This window comes from Corvus brachyrhynchos, unplaced genomic scaffold, assembly GCF_000691975.1.
Source record: "Corvus brachyrhynchos isolate BGI_N302 unplaced genomic scaffold, ASM69197v1 scaffold103, whole genome shotgun sequence".
Taxonomy (NCBI): Eukaryota; Metazoa; Chordata; class Aves; order Passeriformes; family Corvidae; genus Corvus; species Corvus brachyrhynchos.
The window spans coordinates 4,264,643-4,291,838 of record NW_008237436.1 but is presented as its reverse complement, the minus strand read 5'-3'; the positions used below and the strand labels follow the sequence as shown (position 1 = coordinate 4,291,838).

The 27,196-nt window shown below is 37.5% G+C and overlaps 1 protein-coding gene across 14 annotated transcripts in view; it reads left to right on the top strand.

Annotated features, from left to right (window-relative positions):
- FRY (FRY microtubule binding protein) overlaps positions 1–27,196 on the top strand; it is a 199,377-nt gene that overhangs the window by 114,453 nt on the left and 57,728 nt on the right. For all 14 annotated transcript variants that reach the window (XM_017731357.1, XM_017731353.1, XM_017731352.1 and 11 more), the window contains 18 exons: positions 3,940–4,195; positions 5,312–5,494; positions 6,370–6,456; positions 7,986–8,245; positions 8,577–8,766; positions 9,541–9,665; positions 9,860–9,917; positions 12,492–12,583; positions 12,785–12,957; positions 14,034–14,194; positions 15,017–15,127; positions 16,462–16,616; positions 18,490–18,589; positions 18,912–19,083; positions 20,793–21,049; positions 21,425–21,571; positions 24,936–25,104; positions 25,860–25,950. In XM_017731357.1, the coding sequence (XP_017586846.1) occupies positions 3,940–4,195; positions 5,312–5,494; positions 6,370–6,456; positions 7,986–8,245; positions 8,577–8,766; positions 9,541–9,665; positions 9,860–9,917; positions 12,492–12,583; positions 12,785–12,957; positions 14,034–14,194; positions 15,017–15,127; positions 16,462–16,616; positions 18,490–18,589; positions 18,912–19,083; positions 20,793–21,049; positions 21,425–21,571; positions 24,936–25,104; positions 25,860–25,950 (2,787 nt within the window). The remainder of the gene's footprint in view (positions 1–3,939; positions 4,196–5,311; positions 5,495–6,369; positions 6,457–7,985; positions 8,246–8,576; positions 8,767–9,540; positions 9,666–9,859; positions 9,918–12,491; positions 12,584–12,784; positions 12,958–14,033; positions 14,195–15,016; positions 15,128–16,461; positions 16,617–18,489; positions 18,590–18,911; positions 19,084–20,792; positions 21,050–21,424; positions 21,572–24,935; positions 25,105–25,859; positions 25,951–27,196) is intronic.

Sequence of the window (27,196 nt, the reverse complement as noted above, 5' to 3'; positions counted from 1 at the left end):
TTACGTGATATTCACTATTCTTCATAAAAGTCACAGCTTATTACTGTTTTCTAACCATCACAGCATTCTGATTAACAAGAGAAAACATCTTACTTGTGTAGTGGAAAAACGTGGAGATACCTGTTTAGTTTTTATTTGTGATTCCCACGTGTCTCTGGTAAAACAGAATGTGCTAGTTGTGTTATGTTACAAAAAACTTCATTAAATTATTATTATTATTATTGTAAGACATAAAATGATGAGTTTAAGAAATATGATATCCCTCCATTTAATTTGTCTGAATAGACTTCGCTGAACAAGGTAGTCTACAACATGACTGCTACACCACTTAAGTTTCAGGATGCCAAATCAATGACTTGTGGAAAATAATTATGATAAAAGGTGCTGGTCAGTGCAGAAAACTCTGTTACATTTCAGTTCAAGTATCCAAGACCAAGGTTCCAGCTTACGTTCTTTATGTAAGTGGATTATGGTATTAAATTGTTCCAAGAGGGCTTTGCAGAGTATTACTCTCAGGTAACTGTGGCAAAGCAAACTTGGCACCCTGCTCTTGCTTTTCAAACACCACAAGGAATGGCAGATGTGGGAGCCAGAAGGCTACATATAAAAACAGTTTTTTTGCTCTACGAACAACTAACTCCCAGTGATGTGCTAAAAGAGTGAAACAATTGATTCTGGTAGTAGTGGAGTGCAGCCAGCCAAACAAGCCAAATCATCAGCCAACAGTAGGTGTGCTGCAGTGCATGGCCAGCTTGATTTCCTTGTGTGCACATTGTCTGCTATAAATCACTTGTAGGTTGTTTTAAATCATTACATTATCAAATTATTTAGATACCATATTAAACAGTTGCATCAGTTCCGCTTAAGGGAAATTTAAAAGGACATGTTTTCCTTTAATCCAGTATTTTAAATAGAGGTCTATCCTTATTAATGGCCTTAACTGAGCTGGTAAAAAGCACATATCTATTCAGGTGACAGCTCTTCAATCACAGGATTGTCCAGGTCAGACTCTTAAGAAAATTTGGAGACCGGTGTGGGTTTCTTTATAAATTAATGCTACTCTTCTTAGGTCTCACAACTGTCTACTGACACCAGTATAACCACTGGTCTATCTTTATTCTGTCATCAAACTTAATTTAGAAAAGGTCAGCTGTGATTCTGAGTATTTCTTGGGTAATTGCCCTGCTGGGAAAATGCAAGCAGTAAGTTTGCCCAGTTATCTGACTTTGACTGTGAAAAGAAGTGAGGCATCAAGAGGAGCTGAGGAAAGCACCTCTAGAGCAACTTCAGAAGTAAATTACATGCTCGGCCTTTCCCCAAGACGGGGAACTCTGGGAATCTGTTCTCCTCTCCTACGTGTATTCATGCTACAGCATCTTTGAGACATTGGTAGTGTTTTAAGTCCTCTTCCTAAGTATAAGCAAGGGAAACACAATTTAGGTAAAATAGGTAGGTACATGATAGGTTGGAAAGCAATTAACAGTTTATGGTTCAGGAGACATATAGTGTTGAAGTAACTGGGTAGGGTCTCAGTATTGCAGAGCAGGATCACAAACTGAGCAGATACAAAGAAGCAATGATCCTATGAAAAGACAAACCATCACATGTCTAGGTCTACAAGGTTTTCAAAGAAGTTCTTCTGGTCTAGTCAGTATCAAGGATGCCTGATCTAGAGAACAACATCCGAGCTGGGGTGTTGTGGTTGAAGAACAGACTGACCAGAGAACAAGGGGAGAAAAGATCGGTGAATTGTAAAAATTAGGTCTATTTAGCCTGGGAGAGCATGAACTGAAAACTGTCTTCAAAAACATTCCTTCAGAGAGGAAAGTAATAAACTGTTTACAGAATGAATACCTGGCCTAGACTTAATGTAAATCACCAGAATGCCCCATCACCAGAGCTGCTTCTACATTCTGTATACTGTCCCATGTTTATTTGAGACCAGACTGACTACTTCTCCCAGTTATGAAAGTGTAGGCGCAGAAGGTAGGCATCTGCAGTTCAAGAGAACACTGCATTACAATATTGTGTGTTCTGGGTCAGAAACTAAACTCAGTACAGGGATAAGAAACTTCAAAGAGGTAAGGTTTCAGATTCTCCCTGTTTTTCCAAAGAACCCTAGAAGCAGTTCTGCCAGGGATTTCTGTGGGCCTGTGCTGTTGGGATGGAAAGCTGTTAAATATTTTCTTTTCACAAGAGATAAAGTTACATCTTTGAGTTAACTGGTTCTTCTATTCACAGTTTGGTTTGATTTTTTCATCCTGACAACAGATGTGTCTTTTGGAGGTTTTCAGAAGGAGTCTGTAAGTCAGCAGCTAGACTTTTTTCCAGGACAGCTGTATTCAAATTATAAACCATGAAGCAGATGTCAAGTATATTCTGTACCTTTTGCCCTTTCACTGCCCACTCCAACCATTCATTACAAATTCCCGAGTAGGTCTTGAATTTAACTGACTCAAGTGCAAACAAACAAACTTGTACTTGCTTCCTGCACTGCCTGTCATACAGTGGTAATACATAGGTGGATTCTTATGCTCCATTTGAGTTTCGTCTCGTTAGATAAAGCCACTGGGCAGTAACTTGGGCTTAGGAGATGTCTTTTGTATCCTCTTTTCTGTTATTGCTTTGTGTCACTGTGGAAGTCATTTCATGGATGACTTAACTGTGGTCTCAAAAGGTTTTGCTTGTTTATCTGGTTTTGGCATTCCAAAAGGGAGACAAAAATGATCCTTTCTTAGCACAACAAAATACCGTGTTTCTAAATATATATGTAGAAAGTCATGTGGTTATTAAAGCATAACAGTTATTTTTGGAGTTATATTTGCCGGGGGTGAATTTTCATGGCAGTTGTTTTCTTTTTGGTTAAATAACGTGTCCCCTGCCTCCAAATTAGGTAGCTATAATGAACAAGATTTTTTATGAACCACATCTCATCATACACTTCCAACTGAATGGAATTTGGTTCCACTCCATTTGCTATTTTGGTTTTTTTTCTCCTAGCTTTGTGTCCATTTCATTATAATGAGTCCTCCTTTTCAACTGTGTAGATTAAATGTAGATAAAATACTTTGAAAATGAGTTCTAACACACTACAGAAAATTGCAGTCTCATGGGTAATTAAAACAAAATACATCATAAAGGCAATGAACCAAAAATTGCAGGACACACTAATCTGAATTTACTTTATTCTGCCAACTTCTAACAAAGAAGTGGTTTGATGATTTCTGTGTCCAAAGAAAGTATAAAAAATTTCTGTGTTGAGAAGAATTTCAACATGATGCAAATAAAGAAAATAAAATTTGAAAATGGGATCTGAAATGTCACCATCTTTCAGAAGGACTTTGAGGGTGTTCAGTGTGTTTCTAAAAGTATAGAAAGTCCTGAGGCTGTTTTTCACATTTCCTCATCCTAAGTCATTAAAAACATAAAGCGTTTTTTTAATTCAAATGCCTAACTTTAATTATTTTGAAGATCTGATTTCATAAATTGTGATTTGCATCTTTGCTAAAGATTTGTTTTAACTGTTAGCTGAGCTGTTGTGATTATTTTCTTTTTATATTTAATGTTAACAAATAAATACATAAATTATGTATTTAAATTATGTAAGCCTTTTGTTATCATGCCTACATGGAAGTTATTGACTTATGAGTAAATAAAAAATATACTTGGTCTGAGAAAAGTTGCCAAATTATGTACTTTAAAGATACTCTGTTTTAGGAGGGGAATATACTTCTTTTGGATCCATGAATATCTTCCGCTGTAGCAAGAATTACCATACAGAAAACAGGTCAAGGATGTTAATTGTGGTCAGCAATAATGAAACCATGATAGCATCGTCCACCATTTTCATTGGGAATTTTCCCTCGCTGTTGCGTTACGGATGCTTCTTACCACGATAAACACTCCTCATATCTTTTATTATCTGACATTTACTTACAGGCTGTCTATCCATATGGATGATGAACTTCGACACATTGCACAGAATTCTCTTCAGGGCCTACTTGTTGACTTTGTTGACTGGCGGGAGGATGTACTCTTTGGTTTCACTAATTTTCTGCTACGTGAAGTGAATGATATGCATCATACCCTTCTCGATACTTCGCTGAAGTTGCTGCTACAATTGCTTACGCAGTGGAAGCTTGTAATACACACTCCAGGAAAAGCTTCTGAGCAGGCCAAAACCAGATCTGCAGAGGTATGGAATCAAGAGATCTGTGTCCTAACATTTTTACTAATTGAAGGCAGAAATTATATTCCTTGATACTGCTGTGGTTTGTGTGTTTCGTATTTACTCACCTGAGAAGAATTCACTATGCAAGAATTTTTAGGTAATTAGTTCACATGTCTTTTGAGGACAGCCATGTCCTTGTGTAATACAGCAGATGTTGTTGTTGAGCAACATAAGAGAATGCATGTCAAACTAAAATATGCACATCAACAAAAGCACATAAAGTAAAATATGTGTATGTAGATGTAGCAGAAGGACATTTTCCCAGGGCTGAAACAGATTGATAATGCTAGTGGGAATGCTGTGAAGAGTGAAGTAGACCTTCTTTTCCCTTGGTTGATTCAGAAACATCAAAGAACCTGCTTGTTACCATAGCCTGCTGTCTCCATGTGTTACAAACATTTCTGGGAACTGAACAGCTTTTCTCCTACTTCTCCCATCTGCACTGTCCCACAGATATTTTCATTATGAGAAATGATTTTTAGGTTTATCTCCTAAACTAATCACACTGGCTATGTTTTCCTTTGGGCAAACATGATGTGTGTTTTGTATCACAGAGGACCTTTAATTAATAGGCAATAACAGGAGTAAATAAAAATAAAATCTAGCATAAAATAAATAAAATTAGCATAAAAAGGTAAATCCTCACATACTTTTCATTAAGTATTGTTACACTTTACTGGTGGGGTTGGCTTCTAGAGACCACCTACGTAAGGTGTTGGCTGCTACAGGACCAAAGAAGCACCTGAGGACATGCTATCTGGAGTAGAAAAAGTGTGATGTTCACAGTCTGACTTACTCATTCATTTTTAGCGGAGGATGGAAAAAAGTGGGTAGATTAATTGAAAATTAGAGGGAAGGATTTGTTCAAAGGACTCTACTCATACACTGCTGTTGTGGAACAAGATAACCTAAAGCAACAAAACTTGGTTGTTTGAGGGAATATGTCAAGTTTCCCAGTACCGCATCTGCATGGCCTCTGCATTTTGTTTCTTTATGTGTCCTAGTTAAATAGAATATTTCTTAGAGACCTGGTTTGCAAACACCACCACTCCATTTTCCCCCTCTTGCCCTGTTCTACAGTTGATACCAAATGGATCCAGCCACAGAATACAGTCAGAAAGAAGCCCCTATTCTAACGTCCTGCACGCAGTCGAAGGATTCGCACTGGTTCTGCTGTGTAGTTTCCAGGTTGCTACGCGGAAACTGGCTGTTTTAATCCTCCGAGAAATCCGTTCTTTATTCTTGGCCCTTGGCCAGGCAGAGGTAGGATCTTTCTCTTCTGGAACTTGCAGTTAAAATTTCCCGAAGATAAAGCTCAAAACTGCTATTACAATTGCTTTTACTGTAATTGCTGCAGTGTAGCAGGTATGCACTTAGTTTATAAAAAAGCATTTGATTCTGTTTGCCTTAACACTGCAAACCTTTCTGTGCACTCAACAATGTAACATTAATGAAAAATGCCCTCTATAAGAATTTGAAGGGAAGTGTATAGCAACTTCATATTTTCTCTTGGAAAGATGTGACTGTAAAATACACTGTAAAACCTTTTTTTACTGCATGGGTCATTTTTGTGTTGTCAAGATTATAAATTTATATTGGAAATGAAACCCATTCCTGTAGCATACTATTTTGTGAAAAAACCCACAGCACAAGACACCTTTAAGATCATTCACATACATTTTCCTTCTGTAGTAAAGACCTCTAAGTCTTTTTTATGGATACAGAAATATGGAGAGTCATGTTGTGTATGGCGGTCACAGCTCAGTGAGCCATCTAAATGCCTAAGAACACAAATATGTGTGTTCATGGCAAAGGAATGCTTCAATAAACAGTAAGCTAATTTTTCAGTCTTCTGATACCAGCTATCCAAAGTCATTTGGGATTTTCTGATATGTGCTTTTGTTCTCTAAGCAGTGAGCTATAGCCACAAATTAACTTCATTTCATACCACAGCCTGGACTTAGTTCTGAGATTAATTTGAAAAAGACAAAATGTACCCATCATTAACAATGAATATTTCTGGCTACTTCAGATTCATGTCATAATTTTTAGATGGTTCTGTTTCATGTCCTGGAAAAATAAGAAGGGAAATAATCTGGTCAGGAGAGCAGTAAACTTGTATTCTCTGTATTATGCAGGATGATGACAGACCTATGATTGATGTCATGGATCAGTTGAGTTCCTCTATTCTTGAAAGCTTTATTCATGTGGCTGTTTCAGATTCAGTAAGTACTACTTTACTGTTACTGCTCATGTTTACATAACAAATATCAGACGTGAAAGACTAAAAATAAAACTGCTGAAAATCAAAGAAATCATACAGCTTTAAGGCTTCAGCCATCTACCCAAGAGCTCCAAGGCTCCACAATGTCCCAGACAATCTGTTCCATGAAAATAATCATACTATGGATATGAAAGATACTACATACAGAAAAAAGACCAGTTGAGAAAGTCTTACTGCTGAAACCACCTGATGCTGGAGGCACTTGGAAGTCACTCGCTGCTATCATCTGTTTGAGAAGGGACTAAGTTTTAGCTCCCTTGTGTCCTCAGAAAGTGGCCCTGCCTGCAAACCTGAGCCTAAGCTCTAGAGTAATTCACAGCTGGGGTGAATCTCTCCTTTCGCTTTCTCAAGTCCCTGATGTGTCTGACACGCACCAGTGAAAGCAGAGATTGAGCATTTCGAATAAAAAAGTGTCAGTAGAAGAACTGATATATAAGACAACTTTTTTTGCTTGCTGTCTTAGAGATTAGTGTGGGCCCATTTCTGGAGGGCAGGAACAATCAGTTTGGGGTGCTTTTCAGCCTGATGAAATTTAAAGCAACAAATGGTCCACATTGAGTGCCCTTTCCAGGGTTGTGGCTTTGATCCACATGTTGGGTGCTTAAAAAAGTAACCCCAGCCAGCAGTCAAGCCTCACACAGCTGCTCACTCACTTCCCCACCAGTGGGGTCGGGGAGAGAATCGGAAGGGTAAAAGCCAGACAACTCGTGGGTCGAGGTAAAGACAATTTAATAGGGAAAGCAAAAGCCGTGCACACAAGCAAAGCAAAACAAGGAATTAATTCACCGCTTTCCATGGGCAGGCAGGTGTTCGGCCATCCCCAGGAGAGCAGGGTTCCAGCACATAGTGGTGACTTGGGAAGACAAATGTCTTCACTCCAAACATGTCCTTTTTCCTCCTTCTTCTCCCACTTTATGTACTAAGCATGATGTTACATGGTCTGGAATATCCCTTTAATCAGTTTGGGTCACCTGTCCTGGCTGTGTCTCCTCCCAGACTCCCAAGCACCCCCATCATCCTCACCAGCATGTCAGGACAAAAAGCAGAAAAGGCCTTGGCTCTGTGCAAGCCCTGCTCAGCAATAACAAAAACATCTCTGTATTATCAACCCTGTGTTCAGCATAAATCCAAAACACAGCCTCATACCAGCCACTGCGAAGAAAATAAACTCTACCCCAGCCAAAACCAGCACAGAAGGGGACATTGAACTGGTGGGGAGGTTGGGCCCTTCTACAGCTGAAAACAGAAACTGAGCAGGAAAGAGACATTCTGACTTCACAATACAGGAATTAGGAAATTCATCTGAAATAGCAGCACCTGGGTTTGGGTGTTGCAGTTTTAGAGGCCAAGGTTTGAATTTTGTGCTTTCATTCTGCTCATTAATAATAAAGCAAAGCAAATGTCTTTGCCTCTGTGCCTGGTCTCTGACTAGTGCAGCAAGGAGTGTTAATTTATCTTTTCTCTCTGTAGACAACGATCCCATTAACACACAGCGTGGATTTGCAGTGGCTGGTGGAGTGGAATGCTGTCCTAGTAAACAGCCATTACGATGTGAAAAGTCCTTCCCATGTTTGGATATTTGCACAGTCCGTTAAAGACCCCTGGGTTCTCTGCCTCTTCAGTTTTCTTAGGCAGGAGAATCTACCAAAACACTGTCCTACAGCTCTCAGCTATGCTTGGCCATATGCCTTCACGAGGCTGCAGCTGATAATGCCTCTTGTGGATCCAAAGTAAGTGGGAACCTGCATTTCACTTTCTTTTGTATGGGCTGTGTGATTTTAATATAAACTTTTCTTTAGTCTCATGTTTCAGTATCAGTCCACAAGTCCTGCAAGGTACCACACAGAAATTGGTGCCACACAGGTTTGAGTTACGTAATTGTAATTTTTAAGGTGGAAAACTCCAGTTTTCTACCTTCCGTGATTTTTCCTGTGTATCATGTCATGTTGAATTGCTGGTAGATACATAGCATGTTTTATTCCCTTTTAAAATATTTTAAACTACAGTGTAATTAAGAGTGGGAAATCATTTTAATAATTATAATTTATTTTTAAATTCCAGTATTCCTGTTAATGCAAAGAAAACAAGTACAGCAAGCAGTGGAGACAACTATGTTACTTTGTGGAGAAACTACCTTATTCTGTGCTTTGGAGTAGCAAAGCCCAGTATTATGAGCCCAGGACACCTGCGTGCTTCAACACCAGAGATCATGGCTACCACTCCTGATGGAACAGTGAACTACGATAATAAGGTGATGCATCCTGTTTCAAGTAGACTATTTGTTTAGGAGAATTTTAAGCTGCATCTTCATGCAAAATCATATTCTGATGAAAGTATTTCAGTTAAGGAATATTTTGATGTATATTTTGATATATGCGACCTACTTAACACACATAATTAACAATTAAAACATCTGTATGATATGATGTGTTGATAAATATTTGGCAAAAGCCATGGCGTTTTCAATATATTGCTCTTTTTTTTTTTTAGCATTCTGGGTGATGTGCATTCAAAATATAGGTCTGGACATGTGTTTTGAAGTTAACTTTAGTTTTTCATCCCCTTTCTTTCCTTGTAGAGCACTCCAATTTGTAAATTTAAAACATTAAGCAATAAAGCAGATTTCTGAATGAAAATTGTGTTCCCGTTGGATATATGCCTGTCAGAAGCAATAATATATAAAATACACTTTCAAGTAGTAGAAACCTAAGAGGAGCAGTAGTTCCACAAATGCAATTACTGGAATATTTTGATGAAGCAACAAATTAAGTAAATTACAATAATCTGAACTAAAGTAAAGAGATTTCCCAGATGTATTTGCTTGTTAGGCATTATTAAGATGATTGGGAAGTAGCAGACATCCAATTAGACTGGTGGATTGATAGCTATAACAGTAAAATCATTCCAGTATGTTTTTAAAATATATATTGATTCTTGGACAATGTTTGTTTGTAAAAAAAAATAATTGTTTACTTAATATTGATATTCTGACAATAAAATTCAACAATATTTTAATATATTTTAGGCTATTGGAACTCCATCTGTTGGAGTCTTACTAAAGCAGCTAGTTCCTTTGATGAGACTTGAAAGCATAGAAATAACAGAATCACTTGTGTTAGGATTTGGAAGAACAAATTCCCTTGTTTTCAGGTACTTCTCCACTTATATTTTCAGTTATTTGCCTCTAATACAAGTGCTTTATTTATGTTGTAACTTAAATATATATTTAAATTTTTATTTGCACTTAAGAACTTTGTTTTTATATATATTTGTTTGAATAATAATTAATGCATATCAAAGGACATTAGATTTTGTTTACAAATATTTATGTTTTTTTAATTTAGGGAATTAGTAGAAGAACTTCACCCACTAATGAAAGAAGCCCTAGAAAGAAGACCAGAGGTTAGTTGCAAAAATCAAATGCACTAGTTTTTTAAAACTGAAAAATTCTGTCTGTTTGAAATACAAATACATTCTTTTGTACTAACTAGCAAATTAAGCTCTGTGTGCAACAAGAATTTTATGAATTGTATAATTTAAAATAATTCCATTAAAATCTAGTTTAATTTAAATTCTGTCGGTGATCCAAAATGTACAATCTAGAACTCCATTCTGAGGAAAAATTTCCCATCCAATATGGAACCTCCTGATACAGACCTTCAATATATTGGAAATTCACTTTCAGTATCGGAAAAAAAATGTGCTTTAATGCAGCTGGGCTACAAGCACATTTTGTAGCAGTGTTTAGATGTGCTTTTATTTTCAGGGCAGGCAGGGTCACCTATTTCAGCTTCACAGAATCACAGAATGGCTGCAAGGGACCAAAGTGGTCCAACCTCCCTGCTCAAGCAGGATCATCCTGGATCACATGGCACAGGATTCATTCTAAATATGATCAGTTAACTGACAAATTAATCAGAGTTTTCACCTTCATTATAGTACTCTCTTTTGTTACAAGAGAAGATGATGCTGGAAGGGTTTCCAACAGATCTTCCAATCCACACAAGGTTCTTAAAAACCTCTGGTAATAAAATCTGTAGCCTCAGTAAGCAGTTTAGTCTAAGGATGTGTCTATGCAGCTAAAGAGGAAAGCCATGGGGAGAGCTTCTGTACTAGACTCAAGTTGCTGTTCTGCTCAGTTTTCCATCCTTGACTCAGTTTTGGACCATTCCATCTGACTCCAGGATAGAAATCTGAGATGGCTTATGGACAATTCTTAATAATTCCGTGTCTGGTAAATGTCCACAGCCATTTCCATTCTGCATGACTTCACACCTCAATTCAGTTATGTGTCCCTATGAAGTCACTGATTTGAAGGTCACTTGTTTTGATACTGGGCAGAAGAGGATTAATACACCTTAGTGCAGCCACTTGCCTGTGCATTTTGTCTGTGCACCTTTTAAGACAACTTGGACTTGAAAAGCCTTTCCTGGAGACATACAAATCCAGTCTACCCTCAGGAAAGGAATTGCTAGAATTCAGAGGTTTACTGTATACTGTGAGAGCAAATTTAGCACATGAAATTGTTAGTAGAAGAATACGAGAACGAGAGACTGCAATGTTTATTCTTGTGTTTTTCCTGATATGAATTAATGGGCCACCTTCCTGCAAACAGTGCCACCTGGGAATCCAGGAGTGACTGTATGGGTTGTGTAGCTGTAGAGAACATGGCAGGCCTCCATGTCAGCAGGCAGGTATCCAACACACCAGAAACAATGTCCTTGAACATATGCTATGACTAGGAAGAGAATTGCAGGCATGGCCAAGAGCTGCAGGGGTAAACCAAAATGGACATTACACAAGATCCGCCCCTGTGGGAGCTGGCACGGAGCTTGCCAGGTCACCTCTGACACTGTTGCACAGCAGGAGGCAGCTGTGTCTGGTAAAATACAGTATTACAATAAAACTGCTTTTTTCTCTACATGTACTTCCTGGAACCTTAAAGGTGTAACAAGAGAAGAACAGGGCTCTGAAGAGAACAAATCAAATGGCATAATTATTTGAATAAAACCTTTGGCTACGATGCTGCAATTCTGCCAATTCTGGGTCGGAATACCAGGCAGAGCATCATTTTGTTCTCCCACACATCTACTGCTGGCTGTGGACAGAGCCAGAGTCCTAGAAGAGACAAGCCTTTGATCTCAGTATCGCTCAGTTTTGAAGAGCAAAATCTGCATTTTCTCTGAGCTTTTCTTGTTTCTTTGAGTGCAATAGCAGCTTTTTTACCTTCTTGTGTTTTTCTTGCTTAGGGGAGATACAGAATACAAAGTCAATTTAGCCTTTCGGTAAAGAACAGGCCTTGTTGCATTCACATCTTTCCAGGCAAGATAGAAGACAGAAAGGACAGCTTTCTAGAAGACAGTGGGATACAATGAGCCAGTTAACAACCATGCAGTCCTGTTCTGTGGGAGGAGTACATTACTGTGGGCAAAACCCCTGCAGTCAACACACCCCACAGTGAACTGGAGTGGTGTCTGCTAGGAGCTCGTGGGTGATGGTGTGCTGCAGCATTGCCAAGTTCAGGAATGGCTAATCACTAAGATATCTTCCCCAGGTCTGGGTATATGTTCTGCTCTTTAAGTGCCTCCAGCACCCAAACTAGATGAAATTAAACTAACGTGAATATCCCTATTACCTGAAGATAGCATGGCTTTTTGGTACAGGAACCTTGAATATTAGTTATTTTTATCCAGTATTTCATTATTTAATTTCGACATTTTCAGTAAGTACTAAAGCAGTTGTTAACAATTTTTTCAAGAGTAGTTACAAAGACAAAAAATTGATCATATTCAGTTCTTTGTTGATGTGTAAGCACAGTGTTGTGGTGAAATACCCAAAAGCACTCAGGTTCCTTCATGAAGAAAATTCTTAAACTGCAATTCTTAAATCTCACTGCAATACTGGCATTTCTGAAGCTACTAGTTTTTAATTTATGCACCTATGCATATAAACATGGCTGTTACTTTAAATTCCAAGAACAAGAAACGTCGAGAACGACGAGACCTACTAAGGCTGCAGCTACTGCGAATTTTTGAACTCCTTGCTGATGCTGGTGTTATAAGTGACAGGTAGGACTATCACTCATCATAAATATTGGTCTTTTAAGTGAAATAATTTTCAGTGTCTGCCACACTGAGATTATGTCAGTACGTTATTTGAAGAAATGTGTGGTCTATCAGATATGGAGAGTTTTGCATGCATTTCTTCAGAAAACTGTAGTATAACTACTCTGTTATTCTATATTAATGTGCAACTTTCCTTTATGCTAGTACAAGTGGAGCCTTAGAAAGAGATACACTAGCCCTTGGAGCCTTGTTCTTAGAGTATGTTGATCTGACTCGCATGCTTTTGGAGGCTGAAAATGATAAAGAAGTCGAGATCCTTAAGGATATGAGAGCACATTTCAGTGCAATGATTGCCAACTTGATTCAGTGTGTTCCAGGTATGGTGCTGAATTATCTCAACATACTAAGAAATTGCATTTAACATAGGTATTGGAAAAGTAATTTTTTGTGTCTTGTTTTGTCTGTGTTTTTTCACTGCTTGTGAATTATCATATAATGAATGTAAAGTGGAATGTAGAAAAAAATGTCTTCAGAAGTCCATTAAGATTGAAATAAAAATACCAATAAAGCTTGATGAAGCTTGTAATAGTCGTGTATAAGAATCACCTCTTTAAAAGCCTAGCAAAGAAATTGTCTGTGACCTCTAGGTACTTCTTTGACATAAGGCCTTATTTTCTTCCCTCTGACTTGATTGCCAGACTTCATAAACTCAGACAGGCCTTGAAAAATACAAGTAGGTGCAGACAACATGCAATATTAAATGCAGTGAAAAACTTGCCCAAGGTGTTGAGACAGTACCCCATGTTACCTGAGTCCAGTTGTATCACAGAGATTTGTCCAATTGATTTCATGTTTTTTATATATTGCAATATCCCTTCAGAAATATAATGTAATTACATTAGCAAAAAAGCAAAAAAAGGCCTTTGCTTTAGAAGGCTTCATATAATTAGTGGAAGATGAGGTCTGGAGCTTTTTTTTCATTTGCTCAGGTAATTCAGCTGTTCATCACATACTTGTCATAAACAAGGAGGTGCCAAGTTTCTTTTATTTATTGTCCCTACCTATTACTGTATTAGAGTAGGACTTAAGTATTGTTTAGGCTCGAATTTAAAGGATTGGAAAAACCAAGTAAATATTTGCCACTAAAGGAATGCAGGAGGCAGTGAAAACTCTGATTTTGTAATTAGGTTCTTGCATGCTTTTCTGTAGTCAGATGTACATGTTTGTATAACTACACATTAATTCAAAACTGAAGGTTCTTAGAAATAAGATGCATCTTATTTGCTTGGTTAGATTTTTTAAAGGAGCTTAGATATTTTGGAGTAACTGTATATTGAACATATAAAAACCCCTCCCTTTTTGTAGAAGTTTGAAAATTATGTCATCATTGTGCCACGTGAATGTGTATTTAATATTAAACAAATCACAACTATTTCTATTTCTGTTCACTTAGTTCACCACAGGAGATTTCTCTTCCCTCAGCAGAGCTTGAGGCATCACCTGTTCATCTTATTCAGCCAGTGGGCAGGACCTTTCAGTATTATGTTCACACCACTGGACCGTTACAGTGATAGAAATCATCAGATTACAAGATACCAGTATTGTGCATTAAAGGTATTAAAGTTTCAGTGTACAAACCAGTAACAGTAATTTTCCAGTCAAAATACACCTAATTGTAGGGTCTATTTCCTTTTATTTCAAGGAAATTTGAATTGGCATACTTGAAGCAAACTTGTATGCTCATAGGTATATGTACAGTATAGCACTGAAATTACATGTTTTTTTTCTTTGTAGACACTTTTCAAGGCTAATTATTTTAAAAACCAGAATGCATTTTGAAATTTTACTTAGCTGTTTATTAATGGGTTAGCAGATTCAGCAAGGAGATTATGGGCTCTGAAATGAGCTATAGCCCCAATTCAGAATCTCGGGATACTGAATCTGTACCAATATACATCTCAGGTTTTTTTTTGAATGCCTCCCACACTTGCCTGGAGACATGCTCAGTAGTAATGTACTTTTGTGGCAAAACTAGTTGCAATTCCCCTGCATGAGTAATCTGGGAAAGTGATAGCTTATGTACTTACATAAGCTGCATCACTTGCTGTAAGACAGTTTTAATTTTTGCAGTAACATACTATCAAAACATCTGAGTATATTACGATTGTTTTGTAGCTTGATATGTGAAGACTGAGTAAAATGACAAAATGTATCTTGAAGATAGAACTCCCTCCAAAATGCTTTGGGCATGATCTGGAATCCAGTAAAATCTATAGCAACATAATTATTGAATTCTAGCAAAGTCAGCTGTTCCCATTTCCATCACAGTTCCCTCAAAAGAGGAAACAAGTGGCAGTCCTGTTAGCCAGAACGCAAATCATTCTGCAAGGTTCGTTGTGTTCGTTTTTGTGTAATTGAAGTTTGGTGTATTTCTAGGCCATGTCGGCTGTGCTCTGCTGTGGACCTGTGTTTGACAATGTTGGTCTTTCCCCTGATGGATATCTTTACAAATGGCTTGATAATATTCTGGCTTGTCAAGATTTACGTGTAAGTACTGACCAAAATGCAACACTGATGGACAATTACTCACTGTACTGGGTGAGTAAAAAGTTTGTGACTGTAAGAACTATGACTGCATACATTCTAAAAATCCCTTCCTGCTTGGTAATGTAGATGCTGATGAAAAAAATCTGAGTGAAAGTTGTGTGGGTAGATCTTGCAAATATGAAATAAATTATTCAGGAAAGGAAAAAAAGTGGTTTTTTTCTTCTTAACAAACATGTAATAGACTATTCTTGCCATTTTCCATTTTTGTGAAGGTGGGCTTCGACTTCGTAACTACACAGTCATAGTTCTGTGTTTGTAACTGATTGGACTACCTCTTTGATTAAGGAGGGGTAGATTGGTGATTTTTATCAAGTGGAGGGAGAGAGACAGCAATCTTTCCCTTTTGGTATCTTGTACTTTGTCCTGCTCTTCTCCCTAAAACTCTCATACCAGCGCATATATCTGCTAAGAAAAAGTAAATAACAGAACCTAAATAAATGCATGTGGAGCAGCTAGAGGATACAGGCTGTGGAAATGGTAATTGATTAGGGGGAAAAAAAGTTGAACAATTTAAAGAAAGAATTAATAGCTACAGAGAAAATCCTTCAGAAATTACATGGGATTTCAGAATGTTGGTAGGGACAGAGCTATAAAGACGTGCAAGTGATAAGCAGTCTGTACAAGTAGTTACCTACGCTTGGTGACAGAATATTAATAGGCATTAGTGTTTGGTGTACCAGCACTGTCCTGTACTGAAGGAACATGAAGTCCAAGCCTTAGTTGTGATGTGTTTGTAGCAGTGGTGGTACCACAATTAAGTAATTCATGGTCTGGGGGGAGAGTCGTTAGATTGCTTGATGTAGTTGGATTAAACATACAGGTTTTCAGTCTTGTAAAAGGTATTTTTCTTTGTCTGCCTTGCTTTTGTGTTAGTCAAGAGAAGGATAAACCTAAAAGTCAGTCACTGTGAAATTCACATGAACTAGGCAATCAGCTAACAAGTCAGTTACTGATATAAATGGAAGTTGCCCAAGAACACCTATCAAGGATCTTAGATTTTCCAAAGGTTCTGTGCTTTTTTGTTGTTGTTGTGCTTAATTTTGGACAATTTATTTCATTTATGTAGTCTTTGTACCTACCATTTTTTCAAGTGGTGAGTATTGAAACCTGAGTCACGTTCCAACTCGCTATCCCTAGAATAAATGTATTACAAATGATCTAATTTCTTTTTACATATTTGAATTTTCCATTTTCCCCATTTTGCCTATGTCACTCTAAGAATTTTAGAGAATGAGCATATCTGACCCCATTATCATGTTTTGATGTTTGCTCAGGTTCATCAGCTTGGCTGTGAAGTTGTAGTCCTGTTGCTAGAACTGAATCCTGATCAAATCAATCTCTTCAACTGGGCTATAGATCGATGTTACACAGGATCATACCAGCTTGCCTCTGGGTGTTTCAAAGCCATTGCAACTGTGTGTGGAAGCAGGTATTAATTAATCTATTAATCTACACTTCCAAATGTAAAGAAAACTGAAGATTCAGCTCACTGTGTTGTAAGGAGTTGTTGGTCACACTCATATCTTCTCAAACAGTGCTTGGGGACTGTATTGCTTGATTTTCATGATTCTGAAAAAGGGATGTGCTTGGTAGAAGATGTTCTTATTATATGTATATTTGAAATGTGGGGTGTTTTGATGCTGTTTTGCTCAGAAAGATACAAAAAGCTACAAGTTTTATTTGAATGTAAGTCGTAAATCTGGTTTCAAAAGATTTGGCATGGTTTTTAATTTAATTTATAAAAGAAAAAATGTTTTAAATGTCAATAGCTTGAAAGTAATTATTTTGACTTGTCATCTTGAAAGTCATGTTCTTTTTCTACCTGGCTTTCATTTGATTTGATTAGTTCCTTTTTGGTCAGCTGGTATCATCATTACTGCTAATGCTGAGCAAGCACAAGCTACGTGAAGATATAAATACAAATATTGCTTTTGTGTCAGGCCTTCATAAAACCCTATCCCTATTTTTTATTTTCAAAGACAAAATTTATAGAGAAATTAAATAATGCATAAATTTGCATCTTATTAAAATAAATGTGAAAATTTACTCTTCACAAAAGTAATTTGGCAAGATGTCTGAGCAGCATAGAGAAATACTCAATAAAGAAGCACAAAAACATAGCCGTTTCAGCCAGTCTTTTTTCCTCAGATGGTGTTACCTGTGCCACTGTGTCCTAAAAATTAATCTTTTCCATTCTTCCAGTAAAAAATTGAGAGTATGATCTTCATGATTTATTTTGAAGGGAAAGTCCTCTTTCTAGCAAGCTGGGAATTTTTATTAATATTTGAAAACTGTTAATAGTTTTTCCTCTCTCATCTGTCAAAATGTATCAGGAGACCACTGCTTTAAACTACCTGTAAAATGAGCAGCAGTGTATCTCATTGATGATGTGTCCATCCAGCTTTCTACAAAGAAGCCACTTCATTTCTTTTCTTTTGCATTTATTTTTTACACAGTGGAAGGACAAAGAGCCAGTTACAGAGATTGGCTTGCAGCTAGTATTTGGAATTACCAAAGTGTCCCATGCCACACATGTATCTGCCATATTAAAAAGTCCAAATAGGCATCCTGCAGCCATCCAGGAGCACTGTAGCTGACATCTAGGTTGTTAAATTGATGGTTCAGAATTCAATCGGTGCATTTACAAATCATCACGAGTAAACAGAAATCTATTTAGTGCAAATCCAAGTATTGTGATGTGGGAATTACTGCTGTAACAATATTCTCAGTAAGTTAATACTTTGATATGTTTAACCTTACAGTTGATGCTGACTTTATAGATAGCAGACTTTTTGAAGCAGTTATTCATGTTTACTCTTTGAAAACAATTTTTATAAAATTGTCTAGTACCTCAGAATGTTCGTGTCAGAGATAGTGTCTTTTGTCCAAAGGGACTGTTTTAATTGCAGCTTGGCTTAAGAAATTCTTTATCCCTGGAAATTTTCATGCTCCCCATTTTCTTTCATGGGTGTCAGTCTGTCCTGTACACAGTTTATGCTATAAATTAAAATGAATTGACAGTTACAGATACAGGTATTGCGTTTATCACTGTGGGTAACTCGGTGCATTCCTAAGCATCAGTCTAAGGTAATTATAAATAATCCTTTCTTTCTTCCCATTCACCAGATGGTCCTTTGATCAAGCAGTGTGTATTCGTAAGAGCTCCCTTTCCCATATTCTGATGGTAGAACAGAGAAAAGAAAGATGACATTCTCTTTAGACCATATTACAGAGTAAACCAGAGTGAATATAATCTGCTTTCCTTACCAGCATTCACAAAAGTGTTCTGTTTATTCTTCTAGGAACTATCCTTTTGATATCGTGACGCTTTTAAATCTGGTGCTGTTCAAGGCATCTGACACCAACAGAGAGATTTATGAAATTTCCATGCAACTTATGCAGGCATGTATCAGCTACTTATTTCTTCCTCCTGTCCTTGGAGACTTTTTTGATGAACTTCTTATAGAGCACTGTTATTTGTGCATTAGTTTTGTTTTGAAAACAAGCAACCAGTTATGTCGTGGCTATAAATACTTGCAGGAATATTTATATTAAAATGAATGTTATAGTGTCTTTTGTATTTGGAGCATATACTCTGAAACATGTAGAGCATTCTCTGATAGATAAACTTGAAATTCTGTTATTTCCTGAATTAATGAATTTTTATTGTCTCATTCCTTTTTTTTTTTTTTTTTTTTTCTTTTTTTTTTTTTGTCTTTTATAGATCCTTGAATCAAAGCTTTTTGTTTATTCAAAAAAGGTAGCTGAGCAAAGACCAGGCAGTATCTTGTATGGGACGCATGGTCCATTGCCACCTCTTTACAGTGTCTCACTTGCCCTTCTTTCATATGAGCTAGCAAGGATGTATCCTGAACTTACCCTCCCACTTTTTTCAGGTACCTATATTTATTTATTATCTCCTTTACATTTTTGTACAAATGCTAGACTGCTACCATTTTGAACCACAGTTCTGTTTATAAATTTAGCTTGACCTGTTTTTACTCCGGTTCAGATCAAATCAGATTTAGGAATCCAGTATGTGTTTCCTAGAGGTACTCACACAAAGTACAGAAACAAACCTTCTTTGGGGACTCTGTGCCACTTAGGTGATCTTATGGTAAATTTGAAATTACAAGTGCCCTGAATGAGTTAAAATGACATTGGCAAACTCTGCTATGATGGGTTCTCATGTGATCCTTCTTACACATACATTTATATAAATCATACTTGTGAGGATATATTTCTTAATTTTTTTATAAAAATTTGGGCAGATAGGGCATTTATAAACTTTGGGCAGATTGATTGCCTGTGTCCAGTTCTACCAGTGATTCAAATCACTCTGAGTGATCTCTGCCTTCTGTTATTTGCCACATCTGCATGTTGCAGCATTTTTAAATTTTATCAGAAATGCATATTTTCAGGATTACTGAGAAAAATTTTAAGGAATGAGACCTGCAGGAGCACAATTCAGAATACGCCCACTCTGAGACCTTTCCTGGGAACAATGGTGTTTTCAGACATATCTGTCTGTTTTAATTAATCTTATGTGTTTCTCTAGTTTTTAAATAACAGAATTCAAATGTCTGTAATCGTGGGAATTTTTACTGGCTCTTAAAATCCCTTTCTGTTGTTTTTACTCAGTCTGTAGTGGCTGGAGGGAGAGTAAAGGAGCAATACATCATCCTTACATTTCTCAGTGCCCAAGATACCATTTCATTAAGCAAATGCTGTTCGTTATTACTGGTATCATCTACTCATGTTACTGTAATGACTGTGTCATTAAAAATACCTCCGATATACAGGATATTACAGTCCAAGTGAGGGATCCTTTCTGTACATGTAGAATCATAAGGAGGAGAGAACAGTGTGTGTCTTCACGATTTTTAAAAACCAGGCAGCAAGTAAAGAAAGGAATTGTTTGCTCTACTGATTTTACAGATGATTTCTAGTAATGTGAGATAATGTGGTTCACTTTGGCAGGAAGCTGTATTTCTTATCCCAGATTTTCCAAATCCCTTTGCCTTACAGTGCCAGTTCTTTTTTTATAAATTATATAAAGTGCTGTATACAAGCACTCCTGAACTGACAGCCAGCTATGAACTTTATAGGCCTCCCCACAGGAAATAGGATCCCAATATATGCAAGATTTTTTCTGTAAACTCAATATAAGTGCTTTATTATTTAAACTATAGCTTAGAAACCTGGAGGCCAATGGGGCATTTGTAATTCTGCAGATCACTTTTGTATGTTCTCCAGAAGCTCTTGGAATTCTAGGGTAACTACTTGTAACTGAATTATCCTTTTTCGTCTTTATTGGCTTCCACTTAATATATAACATGGCACAGTAACAAGGGGTGACTTTCTCTTTCTAAGCCCAGACTGTTAGTTATTTTAGACAGAAGGCATGACCCATTGCTTGCTATTATTGAACATTAATTGAGTGTTTCTCTTCAGGAAGCTCAAGAACATGTTTTTGTATGCTTGTAGTGTGCAAGGTAAAAACCATCAGATAGCCTAACAAACATCAGAAATGTGACTTAAACAGTGTATTTAGGGTTTCCATCATAAATTAATATGTTGTCCTTTTCAACTCTTACTATTTTAGAGGTAAGCCAGCGATTTCCAACAACACATCCAAATGGAAGACAGATTATGCTTACCTATCTGCTACCATGGCTTCATAATATTGAACTGGTAGATAACAGACTGCTCCTCCCTGGGTCAAGCCCTACCACGCCAGAAGATGAACTGAAGGACAAGGATGGGGAAATAGCAGTCACAAGTGGACTAAAAGGCAATGGCTGGGGCTCACCTGAGGCCACCTCCCTGGTTCTTAACAATCTCATGTATATGACAGCCAAGGTATAAAAGCAAATCAAACAAAGAAACTAACCTGTAAAACTTTTGTTGCTTCCCTCCAGTACCAGAAATGTTGCACTGGAACACTCTCTACCAATCAGACAAAACCCGCTTGATTTTAGGATTACTTTTTGAATTCACAGTCCTCAAGAGTATTTGTTTTCTCATATGATTTAAGTCCTTCTGTGGATCAGAACCTAAATAGTTTTAGATATAGTTTATGCTCTGAAGTCTGTCAGGCAGCTTTTAAAAATACTGTTTTATTACTTTTTACAGCATTTCACTGGGGTTTTTTGCATGAGAAAATGCTCTAAAAGAACGTGCTTTAGTTTGGAAGTCTGTATATTTCAAGGAATGTATGCCTATGATTCTTTGCAGTATGGAGATGAAATTCCTGGACCAGAGATGGAAAATGTCTGGAATGCTTTGGCCAACAATGAAAAATGGAGCAACAACCTTAGGATAACACTGCAGTTCCTCATTAGTTTGTGTGGTGTTAGCAGTGATACCATCCTTTTACCCTATGTAAGTCTTTGCACTTTATTTACTGCTGATAACATAGGTTTTAGTGAGGAAAACAGCTATCACCTGCAGAAAATTAATTTCTGTATCAAAACCAACATATACCCTAAGAAATACCAACATATTCCCTAACACACTGTACAAAATTAAATGGCAGGAATAAAAGTGCCAGGAAACTGAAATTAAAAGAAAGGAATTGAGTAGTTCAAATCTCAGTTTCCACCAGCGGAGCACACCCCATTGCAAGTAGGAGATGGGCTTCTCTCAAGCAAAGAGAAACTTTGCATGTCTGTGTACAGGGACAGCAATAGAGACTGGGCATTAATTGCCAGAAAATGCTATATTCTCTTCTCTTTTAGCAGACTAGAGCTTTCTGTGGGACATCTCAAGAGACAGAAGATAGTTAACCTTTATAAGCTCCTTACCATATCAACTTCTGCCTCTACACGACTGTCATAAATTATCTAACGGTTGCTGCAATGTGCTGGATATTGTTATTATTCAAGCTAAAATAAAATCAGGGCTGTCTGAGAAAAGCAGGCTAGTTCTATTCCCATGTTCCTTATTGCTCAGTTGGTGCGTGAAACAGAATCTAAATTTAGAGAATTTTCCAGCACAATTACAATATGTTGTTTTATTAGTTAACCTCTTTCCACTGATTTCCCTGAAATACATTTGAAATTACTATTAATGTGATGAAATTTATCTTAAAAGCCTCATAAACATTCTTCATTTACAGTTGCTGAAGTAATAGTTTGCCCAAAATGTTTATGATAACTGCTATGCATATTAGAATAAAGAAAAATAAAGAAGCCTATAAAAATCTTCAAAATGTTATCATACCATAGTCATCCTGTTTGTTTCCTTTTATTGTAGGTTTACTGTTCTATATTCTCAAATCAGTGTATATATGTGTCTAACTAGTCAAAAGAGGAAAAATTTGGAAGTGGAGTTGATGTAAGAATAAGCTCAAGGGTTTTATGAGAGGAAGACAAAGGGGTTGATCTGAAGTAAGACCTTTCCCTCAAGTGTGACAGAGGCTTTCTATTCAGTGCTGACCATGCTTTGAGCAGGAGGTTAGATGAGAGACTTCCCCAGTTCTTTCCAACCTGACTCATCCTACAATCTATGACAGACTTGGGGTTATGCCCAAAAGGGGTCTCCATCAGGAGAAGCTATGTTGGCAGAGAACAAGTGGAAATCACTTGTTAGAGACAAGACACAAAATGAGGGCTGTTGCCCTCATTTCTGACAGCTTACAAAAGGAGCAGGGGCAGTTTTCTGAGAGGAAGTAGTAGTCCTGTGCTGAGGACATGTCTGACTCCTAAATCCAGCCTGACTGGAAAATAACCCTGTCACGTCTTGCCCAGGAGCTCCTCACGTACCTTATCCTCCATCCAGATACTTGCCAACCCAAAGCTTTCAGCACCTCCTTTCTCCAAATCTGTTACCATTCCACAGCTCTGAGAAGCCTTTCCTCAAACTCCCTCCTACCCAGAGCACTGCTTTCTTCAAATTCTTTCTTTGCCCCAAAGCCTTGGATTTCACAGCCCTGTCCTCTTCTAGGACAGTACAGTCCTCTTACTCCACGAAGAGAGCAATCTGTTCTGACATCTACAGCTTCATCTGCTCAGCTTCTCCTATTTTGCGTGTTTGCCTTTTTTGGTCTCCCTCCCAGGCTTCCAGGGGCTGGTGGTGGCAGCAGCTGACAAGGTTCCCGCGTTTTCTACCACCCAGTTAATCTGTGTTTTGTAATGTTGAGTTAAAAGTCTGATTTTCGGATTTTGCAAAATCTGAAAAAGTTTTTAGCTTCCGTAGGAAACCTGACTGTGCTTATGAGTCACCCCTTCACTAATAGCTTTGTCTGGAGTAGGAAAATGCACTGGTCTTATCACATGCATCTGCTCAGTGTTTTGCTAGTGCCCTTAAGAAATCCTACCTAGCTGTTAACTACACAAGACTGCTGATACCATAAACATGTGTCTTCCATTATCATGTAGATAACAGATACACTTTAGCAAACAAAGATCGTTTGGACAGTTTATCAGCACTGTTCCAGGTCACCTGGGCTTAAAAGACCACAGAGTTGCAAGATTGCCAGTTTGCCCATCTCCTTTAGGAGCCCCTGTGCCCCCGAGGCAGTCACCGGCTGCTTTGTACCTTCAGCCATCTGTTCTCCCTGTGTGGGTCCAAGCCAAAAGCATGCCTGACTCATTTTTTAAATGTTTTTTCATCATCTAGATTAATTGCTTTGTCTCTTATGTTTCCTTTAAGCATTTTTTCCCAGTGCCCCAGTACAAATTGCTGAGCTGTCCGTTCTTCCACATTATGTACTGAAAGATTTCTTAGAATATTTACAGTTCAGAAACCTCTTCAGCAAAGACTTAGTGTTGGGGACGTGACCCCTTCAGGGGTGAGAGATGCTGAAAGTGGCACTGTGAACCCAACCAGAAATGAGCCTCAGGAAGGAGATGGATTTGTATCTGGAAAGTCCCTGGGAAATTTTTAGCACAGTAGAGTAAAAGAGACTTTGCATATGTGCGTTTTCTCTAAGCAAAAAGAAAAAAAGAGGGAAAAGAGAAGCAGTAAGGAAGTTATTTTAATGGGAGTATTTAAGAGTATAAGAACAGCAATACTTGGTGAGGCCAACAGACAGTTCAGTGTAATATATTAGCTCCCCTATAAGCATCTGTTTAGGGACATCTTTAAAAACAAGCAGGCAAGAACGAAGAGCTACATCCCCATATGGTCTCCCAGCTCCAGCAGTTTATGAATCAAGTGTTTCTGAGCTGGAGAGAGTCTCTTTTAATAGTGATCAGGGTTTTTTTCCTCAAGAATTCAGCCTAATTCAGTCTCAGTATCTCAACAGTCCTCATTGCTGCAGTGCAGGTTTGAGGTCTTGTTAAAAGATTGATAGAAATTTCCAAAGTTTCTATAAACTATACTCTCAGATTTTTCAAATCAGTATACATGAAGTCTGTATACATAATTGCTCTGCCTTTCTTCAGTTTGCTATTACTTTGCCTACAGATATAAGTAGCAACTCAGAGCCTGGCTTAATCTTTGTGGCCACAGCTACAGTTTTGTAGATGTGCATGTTATATATATAGTTATATACCTAAACAGTTCATTTTGAATAGTAAGCAAAAACTTTGAAGTAATTAAATCATAGATTCACTCTGCTGGGGAAATGATCTTGATGTCAAAGTGAGAAGTTTTATTTCCATATGAACTGTACGTGGTTGTGGTGTCTGCCCAAGAGCAACACTTGCATCCTCGATCGTTTCAGTACTGCAGTGTAACATTCATTGATTTCTCTGGAAATTCATATTGTTCAGAGTTTAACAACTGTTGTTTTCTTCCACAGATAAAGAAGGTTGCAATATATCTATGTCGCAATAACACTATTCAGACAATGGAAGAACTTCTTTTTGAGCTGCAGCAAACCGACCCAGTGAACCCCATAGTCCAACACTGCGATAATCCTCCATTTTACCGCTTTGCTGCCAGTAACAAAGCCTCAGCTGCAGCTTCTGGTATGGCCTGAATGTGTTTTCATTGTGCTCTCCTGCTCTTTTGAGTCTTCATCTCTTTGTAAAAAAACAATCTCTTACTTTTCCATCCATTTGGACCTGTGTACATAAAGTACAAGTTTCAGGGCCTTGTTGCATGTCTAAATTACAGTTCTTTTTAATTCCTAATGGTGTATATGCTTTGTTAACATACGCTTAATTATCTTAACTATTTTAATAGCATATTACCAATATTTGATGCTGTTCAGAATTCTTCCACTCTTCAGAAAACTCCACTCTCTAGTGGTTCTTTTACTCAGAACAAGAAATTATCATCTATGTGGTGATCTTAAGCAGAGTTTCCTGAAAACTGAGAGCCTCAGTGGTGTGGCAGTTCTGTTTTGAAAGGCCTAATGCTATTTCCGAGCTGCAGTAGTCAAATATGCTTAAGAACCAACCCCACATTTAACCTTGTACATGTTTTGCCAAATCCTTGAAAAACAATAGGCTATGTCACGAGCATGAGCTTAGATTAAGGAGTAGAAGACTATCATTCTGTTAATCTACTTGTCAAAGCATGTGAACTTTACACCATCCAGCCATGGAAGCAGGTCCTGGTCTGTAGAAGTGACTGTTCATTCATTCATATGTGCAAGTACTTGCAGGATGGTCACTTTGACTATAGCTGCTAAAAAACCCTTTAAGTTATGGGCTTTTATTGCTTTGCAGATGGTGTCTGCTGCATGTAACAGGTGTTCTTATTCACTTCTCATATACAGGAACCACCTCCAGCAGTAACACTGTTGTAGCTGGCCAAGATAGTTTTCCTGATGCAGAGGAGAACAGAGTGGTGAAAGAGACTGATGAAAGGTTTGTGGCTTGGGGTTTTTTCCTCCAAAGTGTACATATTTTCCTAGGCTAAGGGTGAGATGTTGGACAAAGTTCTGCATTGTATTGCGAGGAACTCTGGTGTTCAGACTGTTCCTAAGTGGGGTTATCCCAGTATGTATAATTTTTTTTAAAAAAAGCTATTCTCTTGATTCTAGTTCCCAACTCTTGTTTAAAACTACATTGTAAAGGAACAACTGTTAAACTTACATTGAATGAATTGTGCTCAGTAGGTCATGGTTTTGTAGGAACTATCCACAAAGGTGAAAGAAAAAAACAGGAAAGTGCACCAAATAATAACTACTAAAATCTTTACGGAAAATCAAATTTGATCACACCATTTGATTTCATGGACAGTGTGTAAAATTTGGTTTGCAGACTGTGCTGGTGATTATGTCAGTGATTGCAAAGACACCTCCTTTGGGTGAAATGTCTTATAGAGGACAGCTATGGAAAATACCTTGCTTATAAATCATATATTCAGTTTAGACTTTTGCTACTTATGGTGCATACTGACAAATGACAAATGAATAAATGCAAAGCCTAAAGGCCATCAGATCCTAGAGCACAGACATACAGATTGTTTCTCTCACAGAAACACTCTTAGTTTTGCAGGAGAACTTTGGACAATTTATAATAGCATTTGTCAGTAAGTGTATTAGTATTACATTAGTTGCTTATAGTCACTAGTATCACTTCAGTAGTCCGACCCACCTTCCCTAAGTTTCAGAGCTTAGAGGTACAGAGAAAATTATGTGAGCAAACCTTTCTGTACTTCAGAACCTTTTGAATTACTTGCCTGCTACATGTTATAAACATTAGTAGCATTTTGTCAGGTTATTTATATGTGTCTGCTAATTTAAATGCAAGTAAAAAAAGTCACTCAGTGCTAAGTAAGGTTTCAAATTGGTAGTAAAACGGATTTGACTCTAAGTGATGTTTTTCAGTATATGCACTAGAAATGTACTTAAAAAGATAATAAAGTTCTTTTTTTCTCTGAATTATTTTTTCATTCTTTACATAAATGTTTATGACTGTATCGTTTTAAGATAGATTTTTATTCAGTTGATTCACAGCCAAGTTGAGCAAACATCTCCTGTAGTACTTTCAGTTGGGATTTCTTGCCTTTTGTAAGTTTTAAATGTGACTCCAGAAAGGTTTTTAGCATTCAGATCTGCCAGAGACTTTATGATAAAAATGAAAGGAAAATGACAAAGTTCTGATATTG